Source organism: Polypterus senegalus, chromosome 9, assembly GCF_016835505.1.
Source record: "Polypterus senegalus isolate Bchr_013 chromosome 9, ASM1683550v1, whole genome shotgun sequence".
Lineage (NCBI taxonomy): Eukaryota > Metazoa > Chordata > Cladistia > Polypteriformes > Polypteridae > Polypterus > Polypterus senegalus.
This window is the reverse complement of record NC_053162.1, coordinates 126,689,222-126,699,503: the sequence shown is the minus strand read 5'-3', so window position 1 is coordinate 126,699,503 and position 10,282 is coordinate 126,689,222. Positions and strand designations below refer to the sequence as shown.

General features: G+C 36.3%; 1 protein-coding gene across 1 annotated transcript in view; it reads right to left on the bottom strand.

Moving 5' to 3' along the window:
* Positions 1–519: 519 nt before the first annotated feature.
* Positions 520–10,282, bottom strand: part of p3h3 (prolyl 3-hydroxylase 3) — a 31,230-nt gene continuing 21,467 nt past the window's right edge. The window contains exons 11-15 of the mRNA XM_039763787.1: positions 6,341–6,491; positions 6,092–6,209; positions 1,536–1,611; positions 1,036–1,176; positions 520–880 (exon numbers count right to left, since the gene is read on the bottom strand). Coding sequence (XP_039619721.1) covers positions 737–880; positions 1,036–1,176; positions 1,536–1,611; positions 6,092–6,209; positions 6,341–6,491 — 630 coding nt within the window. The 3' untranslated portion in view covers positions 520–736. The remainder of the gene's footprint in view (positions 881–1,035; positions 1,177–1,535; positions 1,612–6,091; positions 6,210–6,340; positions 6,492–10,282) is intronic.

The window sequence follows — 10,282 nt, the reverse complement described above, 5'->3', positions numbered from 1 at the left end:
CTTCTGCTCAGATTGTACTGATGATAGTGGCTACAGCTGACAGAAAGGTATAATTAATGTTTGTTTTAAAATATAATACGTAGCAAAATGAATCCTTAATGTGACTTAAAGGTGGTGTGACTTCTAGATTTCTTGACTTGTAAGCAGAGTACTGTATTCAAATACAAATGCATCCCACCAATATCAGCTATTCTTAAAGCCCAGCTCACTGCAGTGCAAATGTAATTGTAAATTCTTTCTGTAAGTGTATTGATGACAAAAGTAACATACCAGACATTTATCCAAATACAGAGAGAGAGACTGACAGGCTTACCTTAGTGATGAAATTTACAGCGCTTTAATCCTAGTACTGCAGTTAAATCAGGATTAGCCAGTAATCTGGAGCACGTCATAGAGTGGAAGGATTAAAAGGGAGGAGGAGGGAGAGTTATAAAGGCAGAGACAGAGAAAACTGGGGCTGAATGATGTCAGGCTGAAACCATTGGAAAAAGGTGAAAAGATGAAAATAATGATAAAATATGAACTGCAACAGGCATACTTTAATTACACTTTATTACATTTGTACAAGGTACAAAGAAATAAAACCCTGAATTGTCCTCTACTGAAAAATAGTGCAGTTTCCCTGACTTTTCCCTGGTCTCAGTTCCTGCCAACCATCAGATAATAAGGGGACCACAGTTCATGCTGGTTTCTTTTGGACAATCCTATAACGCCCGGCCCATAACAGAGGTAGTCCTCACAATTCATCTCTAGTCCCCTTTGTCTCGGATCTTCCCCTCACTGTCCGACCTAATGCCTGAGGGGGTTCTGGTACTTGCTTCTCATTGCTGTCTTCTTCCTCTGGTAATTCATTAATTAGCTGTTCAGCTTCTTTACGCTCCTGTAAACAAACAAAATACATTACAAGTCCTACTCCTACAATTTTTTTAATATAACATAAAAATTAACAAAAATGTCACAAAAATGTTCAAAAAACTCTCAAAGTATTGATGAAGCACAAAAAAAGCATGATACAGCAGCAAGTCTACTATGTACCTCATCAGAGCGACTTTCGTCCAGTGTAAACCACAGCGCCACTGCACACCGCTGACCGGATGTCACAGCACGGACTCCATGAGGATTTTGTGAGCCGGATGTGAAGGCAACAAGTCGACCACAGTGGGGGCTCACCTCTGCCTAAAAGCAAAGGGGAAGAGGTATAAAAAGACATACTTTGGAAGGCCATGCTGTATTTTGTTTCTCAACTTATACATTAAAAAAAGTCCCTGGTCTAGATTGGAACTCCACCAAATGGAATTTATTTGGAATACACCCTTTGCCACTTCATTGGTTTGTGAAAATTAATGAATGGAATAAAAGAGCTAAAACAAAGCCAAAAAAAAAGAAATCATGACAAATAACCCAGGACTAAATACAAGGAACAACCTCAACAAAGGAATAAGAAAATGGAAAGAGATATGATAAAAGAAAGAGGAGTGTAGGTCAGTAAAGAAATGAAAAACATAAAAAGGACATAATTAAACATAAACTCTTACTGTGACTGTTTTGCCATCTCTAGCAGTGAAAATCAAGTTTCCTCCTTCAAAGTCATTGTTCAAATATAAAATAGCACTGAAAGAAGAAGGCAGTGATATAATGGTTAGGAAAGATCAGGAATATATAGGAACAAGAATGAGTAAGTGAAAGGAGATGGTATAAGTGTTCATGGAAGTAAGATAAATGTTATGCTGCAGTACCAAATTGCACTCCATGGGAAAAAGTGGTAAAGCAACATAGGATGGACAGTTTATCCATCTTTGAACAACATGCCATCTAGTGGTAAAACTGTACAACTTCACTGCATAACTATACAATGGCAACAATTTATGTATTCATTCTGTTTTATCTTTTTCCAATCAGAATATAACCAGATATAACAAAAATAGAAATTTGAAAGGATTTAAGAGGGACTACCTTAACCATTGTGAAATAATTAAAAACCTTGATTGTCCATAATGATGATGTAATCCCCAGGCTCCAACATTTTTCATGTTTTTCTGATTTCAGGTGACATTTTAAATATAACAATCAAAAGGAGTTGGATTGGAGGTGTAACAAATCTCAAATATAATGTTGGTTTAGTAGTGTAAAAGGGACAGAACTACATGGACAGAACTTTTGTTTTCTATAGGTGGTATTTAAAACTCAATGGGACTAGTGACAACTATCACAATGTTTTCAACAGCAATTTTAAAAATCCCCAGGTCTTTAAAAAGTTGGTGCTCTCCTTACACACTGTAAATTAATTATTTAGTGAATGCTTCAAAAACACTCAATAGATCAGCATGTTGGCATTTAGTGTAATGTTTCCATTGGAACATACGGCCAAATCAGTAAGTACAAAGATAAAAATAAAAGTTATACAGTGGATATTTTAGTTTGTTCCACAGTTTCTAATAATGATAATTCAAAACCACACTGCTTTATATCACTGTGCAATTGTAAGCCTAATCTACAACAAAAAAACTGCTACAAATAAGAAATTATGTAGAACAGAAAACTAGAACTAGTATTATTGGTAATTCCTGAGACTGCAGAGAGCAAGGTGGTTTGAACAGATCATTGAAAAGAAATTAAGAAAATGTTTGGAAGAAAAGCCTGCAGCCACTCTGTCACTTGAATAGTAAGGTTTTGAGTCTTAGTTACAGCATCCCCTGAAGCTGCTCTACTAAGATGGCTTTTGGAATTTCTTGGAGCACCCATTACCACAACAGATTCCAAGGCTTTCCCAGAGTGAGGTTTCCCATTTGGGTGAGGTTTAACAGCTTATCTGAACTCAGAAAAAGAAAAAGATCTGGGAAATGACTCCAATGACTAGTAGTGCAAACAGAGATTAAAAGAAGAAATTAGAGGTAACTGGAAGTACGTCTTGGTGGCATTCTGAAGTAGCAAAGTTGATAAACCAGCTCAGCAAATAGGACTCATGGGTTTGCTTTATTTATTTATTTCTGTAAATGTATTCCCTTTGATAAACAAGTTGTGGGTTTAGTTTATATACTGCAATGGTAAAAGTTATCATTTTAATGTTGAATTTGCCTACTTACACTCAGCTGTGTAGAACAGTATCATAATTTGAACTGCATTAATATTATTCATTTAATTACTAAAATAAACATACACTATGAAGAGGGCTCTTTTTAAAATCTGTGTGCCCTCTGTCACTTTTAGTAAAAATGTATGACAAAGTTGGAGATAATACAAGGTTGGTACCAGGATATTGTATTTCGGGGCATTTATGCTGGATATTCACTAGGGGCTGATGCAGGATTACAATACAAGTAAAGGCCACCTTATTTTCAATTCACAACAAATATGCCTGAGAGTGCATAAGCAATAGCTTAAACAGAAATTTATCCTAAGCAATGCGGGATTGCACTGTAACAAGTGTAGTAAGCCAAATGCACGTTGAATCAATTAAACACATGAAAGGTGGCACCAGTAATCACTTGAGCTCACACACACAGAAAACCAATACACCCACATTATTTTTGACCTACAACAAATATGCATGAGTGTGCATAAGCAACAGACTACAACAAACAGAACATCATCCTACATGACAAAACACTGCAGGATTGCACTATAGGAAGCCAAACACAGTTTGTATCAATGAAATATGTTTAAGGTGGCAGGGCTAGTTGTTATTTTTCATTTGCTTTCTCATTATTTGTTGTGAATTCATTTGTAAATGTCTTCTCTCTATTGAACGAGCCCCTAACTGGCACAACCAGAACCAAATACTTCCCTGCATCGTATTTTCAATGGCCTTCTTTAGCAGTATTTTTTAATTTTCTGGGCGAACCATGATCATAATAAGTTTTTTGATACGGAAGCGATAGTTGCGGCAAGAAACTCTCACCTGGTTCTAACTAATGCATTCCATTATTTTGAATGCCTTTTGGATTAACCACCATGATGCACCTTTCTTTCCTGCAAAATGCTCAATATAAATTAATGAAGAAAGCATATTCAAAATGAACAAATGGATGGATTTGGATTAATTTAGTATTTAGCTCTAGGCTATACTGACAATGAGTGGTGTCTTCAATCACTATATATACAAAAACATGCACAGTATATAATGATATGATGTGTGTATGTGAGGTGTTATTCTTTTTGTAGCTTGTAACTGACTTTCACCAAGATCTAAATGTTAAATGACAAAAAAAACACAAAAAAAAAAAACAGAAGAAAGAGTGTTTGCTTAAGGTAAGTTATAAGTAAAGGGCACGTTTCTAAAATTTTTCACAATAATAACAGTTCACAAATTCCAGTTCAATCAATAAACACATACTAGGTATGACCCTCATTTGAAATAAATCTTTTGACTTCAAAATATACTTTTTATACAATGAGATTCACTCATAATACAGTCATATGAAAAAGTTTAGGAATCCCTCATTCCTGCATAATAATTTACTCTACTTTCAACAAAAAGATAACAGTGGTATGTCTTTCATTTCCTAGGAACATCTGAGTACTGGGGTGTTTTCCGAGCAAGGACTTTTAGTGAAGCAGTATTTAGTTGTATGAAATTAAATCTAATGTGAAAAACTGGCTGGGCAAAAATTTGGGTCCCCTTGTAATTGTGCTGATTTGAACGCATGTAACTGCTCAATACAGATTACTTGCAACACCAAATTGGTTGAATTAGCTCGTTAAGCCTTGAACTTCATAGACAGGTGTGTCTAATCATGAGAAAAGGTATTTAAGGTGGTCAATTGCAAGTTGTGCTTCCCTTTGACTCTCCTCTGAAGAGTGACAGCATGGGATCCTCAAAGCAACTCTCAAAAGATCTGAAAACAAAGATTGTTCAGTATCATGGTTTAGGGGAAGACTACAAAAAGCTAACTCAGAGGTTTAAACTGTCAGTTTCAACTGTAAGGAATGTAATCAGGAAATGGAATGCCACAGGCACAGTTGCTGTTAAACCCAGGTCTGGCAGGCCAAGAAAAATACAGGAGCGGCATACACGCAGGATTGTGAGAATAGTTACAGACAACCCACAGATCACCTCCAAAGACCTGCAAGAACATTTTGCTGCAGACGGTGTATCTGTACATCATACTACAATTCAGAGCAATTTGCACAAAGAACATCTGTATGGCAGGGTGATGAGAAAGAAGCCCTTTCTGCACTCACGCCACAAAAAGAGTCGCTTGTTGTATGCAAATGCTCATTTAGACAAGCAAGATTCATTTTGGAACAAAGTGCTTTGGACTGATGAGACAAAAATTGAGTTATTTGGTCATAACAAAAAGCGCTTTGCATAGTGGAAGAAGAACACCGCATTCCAAGAAAAACATCTGCAACCTACTGGTGGAGGTTCCATCATTCTGTGGGGCTGTGTGGCTAGTTCAGGGACTGGGGGCCTTGTTAAAGTCAAGGGTCGGATGAATTTAACCCAATGTCAACAAATTCTTCAGGATAATGTTCAAGCATCAGTCACGCAAAGTTAAAGTTTCACAGGGGTTGGATATTCCAAAAAGACAATAACTTAAAACACAGTTCAAAATCTACAGAGGGAGAAGTACAATGTTCTGGAATGGCCGTCACAGTCCCCTGACTTAGATATCATTGAATATCTATTGGATGATTCGAAGGAGGCTGTCCATGCTCTGCAACCATCAAATTTAACTGAACTGGAGAGGTTTTGTATGGAAGAATTGTCAAAAATACCTCCATCCAGAATCAAGACACTCATCAAAGGCTATAGGAGGCAAATAGATCCAGAGGCTGTAATATTTGCAAAAGGAGGCTCAACTAAGTATTGATGTAATATCTCTGTCGGGGTACCCAAATTTATGCACCTGTCTAATTGTGTTCTGATGCATATTGCATATTTTCAGTTAATCCAATAAACTTAATGTCACTGCTGAAATACTACCGCTTCCATAAGGCATGTCATATATTAAAAGGAAGTTGCTACTTTGAAATTTCAGCCAATGATAAACAAAAATCCAAAGAATTACGAGGGGTTTCCAAACATTTTCATATGACTGTATTTATAATAATATGTTAAAAAAATATGGATAGAGAAGGAAATGTGCACCTGAGGTCCCTGTGAATATACGCTGGAGGTTCTTTCCAGCATTCCTGACTCTCGGCATCGAGAAGGCAGTTATCAGCATGGACTGGGTGAGATAAGTCTATCCTGCCTTCTTGTTGGCCTAGACAGGAAGGCATTAACAACAGCTAATACATATACTTAAATGAGAACAGTCATAAAAATGGCACATAAAAAACACACATTTTTTTATCAATCAATATATAAAATAGGTTGACATAAGTAAGTAAATACCTGTGATGGCAGTTCGACACACCAGATGAGAAAAAGAGAAATACAGGGGAGTAGGGCTGTTGAAATAGGACTGGAGGAGACGACGCACACGATCTGTAGCATTTAAATAGAGTTGTATGTCAGACTGGTTGATTGCACCATCCAGAGAAAGCTGAGAAAAGTACCAATAAAAATAAATTAAATATTAATCTTTGTTTACCTAGCAACACCAGATGTGATAAGTACCTTTTAGATAGCTTACATATGTTGCACATAAAGCGTACTCTATGCTGTTTCAAGTCTAAATCTGATGAGTGCAATTTTAAATATGTACAAAAGAAATACCAGGATTCTTGTTTGTATGTTTTACCCTTTAAGATACTGTATACATGTACACATTCATACACTCTCCCATCATCTGTGTCTGCTTTGTATAATTCAGGTTCATGGGGCAAAAGACTACTGTGATATCATTAGCTGCAAAGATGTTGTCTTATTTATAGACAATAGCTGCATACATCAGCATTTGACATGTAAAAAATTCTGTAACAAAATAAAGTTATCTATTGTTAAAGAATCCTGAAATAAAGATTCTTCTTTTACACATCAACTTTAATATGGCAATGGGCAAACTACTGAATACATTCCATTTTATTTTCAGGGTAAGACAAATTCCAGTAATCAATTTGGTGGTCATGATACATTTGCAGTGTAGGAAAAAGAAAAAGCCCTAAAATGTTAGCTTTATATTAATAAAGGTGAAATAATCTCAATTGAAAGTAGTAAGAGATTAAGGTTAAAAAAAAAAAAACTGGAAACCAGCTTTGGCGGTGGAGGTTCCTGCTTTTGGGTGACTAGGGAACTTTCAATTACAAAATTCATCTATATAGATAAATTAGTTTTCATCTGAGTTAAACAGGGAGCTAGTGTAGTGAGAGGGAGAATCATTAGATCATATTTACACTAATGGAAGTTTGTGTGGGAGGGAGGTGTTGAAGGGATCAGAACAACAAATAATAATTTGTGAGAAAAATAAAATGCTTCCAACAGCAATTAAATTACATGAGGCAACCAAGTAACCAAGGTTCAGAGAAAAATAGTAAAGCAAACCGTAGCTGAGAGGTAATCAACAGTGAAGATTAGCAAATAATAATCATCTGAAGTGGTAATTTATGAAAGAAAAGAGAATGGGGAGCTGAACTGCACAAAAGGCTCTTAGAGAGTATGTTGTAGTGGGAACAGGGCTAACAACAGGTGACTGCCACATCCTGGTAAGTGTAAAAGTATGATTTGACTCTTTAATGGGAGCTGTCCTTTAAATGGCTTAGTAAACTACTTTTAAAGAGGGCTAATTAGGGTCTGTACTATGATGGAAAAGTTGCATTTTATGATTTGTGGTAACGGAAAGGAAAAGGAGCTGGCAATCCCTTGCAACCTGACCAGTGGACTGGAGAGTGACTTCTGAAGGTGACCTCTGAGACTTTTGTATACTTTACAAGATAAACAGGACCTCAAAGAGAGGGCTTTGCCAAAAGAACAGAAGGCACCGATGTTTATGTTATTACTGAACAATGTCTACATTCATTTTTTTCACCATATGAATGAATCTGATCCACACTATCTATTGCATATTTGCTAGGTAAAATGGGGGTCAAAAGTTTGCACACATGTATTGAAATTTCAGCTTTAGTTGAACAGTGAAGAATAACAAAAACAAATCATGTTAGACATTCTTTTCAACTTATATTATAGCTTGCAACCAATAATATTTAAGTGTAAATGACTGAATATATATATATATATTTAAAAATAATTAAAAATAAGGATGTTTCAGTGCCTTCCTGCTGAAATTTAAATAAGGTTTTATATGCTTTCGATATATACTACAGTTCCCAATTATTACTGGCCAGAGCAGAGGAGGGATTGTGGGATTAGCTTGACATAAAGTAAACATTTTGGGGCAAACATTTAAAAAGGAAGTCATAGAGGAAAAGGAAACAAATTGGGTTTATGAAATATTCAAAGTTGGTGTAATATTGATAATGTCTTTATGACTTGCAATATACATATTTAGTGCAAAACAGACTAGGTACGAATGAGTGTAATTATGTAGTGCTAGTAACCAGTCTAGCAAAAGGTTTCTGTGAAGGCCTCAATTTAACATTTTAAATTTACTCATATATACAGTAGCATGCTTAATTTACAAGTCTAGCATGCAGTCTACACATTTGCACATGAAGTAGAGTTAACACAAAAAACAGTGATATACTGTATATAAGGGCACGGTGGCGCAGTGGTAGCGCTGCTGCCTCGCAGTTAGGAGACCCGGGTTCGCTTCCTGGGTCCTCCCTGCGTGGAGTTTGCATGTTCTCCCCATGTCTGCGTGGGTTTCCTCCGGGCGCTCTGGTTTCCTCCCACAGTCCAAAGACATGCTGGTTAGGTGGATTGGTGATTCTAAATTGGCCCTAGTGTGTGCTTGGTGTGTTTGTGTGTGTGTCCTGCGGTGGGTTGGCACCCTACCCAGGATTGGTTCCTGCCTTGTGCCCTATGTTAGCTGAGATTGGCTCCAGCAGACCCCCGTGACCCTGTGTTCAGATTCAACGGGTTAGAAGATGGATGGATGGATATACTGTATATATATATATAAACACAATGATGAATGTAAAAACACCATTTAATATGTACATAGAAATATACATTTATAAAGTACTAAACATAATTTTTCAGATAATTTTAAAGTTTTCAAGTGTTGCTGGATTACAACCAATGGTTACACATCTTGTTCCAATGTGTATTTTATAGCAAAAATACACACTGCTCAAGGTGAACAAACTTACAAGCTTAATTAGTTATTTGTCAGCAGAAGTACTGAAGGCTGCTTGCATACATTCTCAGAACCTATAAATCATTATCTGGTTTGTCCAGATTTTCTTGTAGTGAAAGATTTAAATCTTCCGAGGTACAGTATGTGTTCACCAGCTTTCTGCCCTTGCTAAGTATGATTTTTGCAATTTCATCTTGACCAGACTGATCTATCTCATTCCATGCTGCCATTTAAAAACTATGACACAGATTATCAAAATGGTTCGAGGTTGGGATTTTGACTGCATCTATCAAGGACATTAACCTTTTTATTCTAACTATTCAATTGTTTCTTTGGCCTTTTGCAGTTGGTGTCCTGCTGAAAAGCAAAGTAATTTTTTTTAAGAAGACAATATATTGGTATTGTGCTCTATCTTTTCCTTCAAGACTAAAACGTTGCCCAATCTCTGCTGAGAAGAAACAGTTTATAATGCCCATAAGAAAACTCCACTGTAGGTACAATATTTCACAAAAATGTGCAGTATTAGGTTTGAGCCACATTTAGCACTTTAAATCTTTTTCTATATCTTCTTTTGGTAAACTGCAGGCTTTTCTGACACTCTGCTGTACAGGCTGATCTTATATAGAAGTTTGGATCTTCCACATTTATTTCACTCTCAACCCCTGAAATCTGTAGGTATTCCAGGATTATTGTTGGCAGCATCCATCAACCCAGAACTCATAAATCATTATTGTGTTTGGTCCTGATTTTGATAAACTTTCTTTTCTAAGCAGTGGATGGATGGTGGAATAGAGCTGCCAGTTCTTGGTTACTTAGCCAACAGATGTAAATCCAAATACTTTTAATGTTTTCTTGATCCCTTTTCCCGAGTAATGCATTTTAACCGCTTTCTCATTGGTATCCTTAAAATATTTTTTTTAATTTTCATGACATGGCTTTTTTCAGATTAATTGTGTACATAATGCTCCTTTAACACTTTTGTATTTTTTACCCATAAAGTATGATAGTGACTCCTGTGGTACTCGGACAAAGGCCAACACTAAAGCAATTATGTACTCACTGGGTCAATTACTGTGAAGCTTATAACTTGCCAGAAAACAGGATCTGTTATTTATCAGAGAAGCATATTTCAGTTTTTG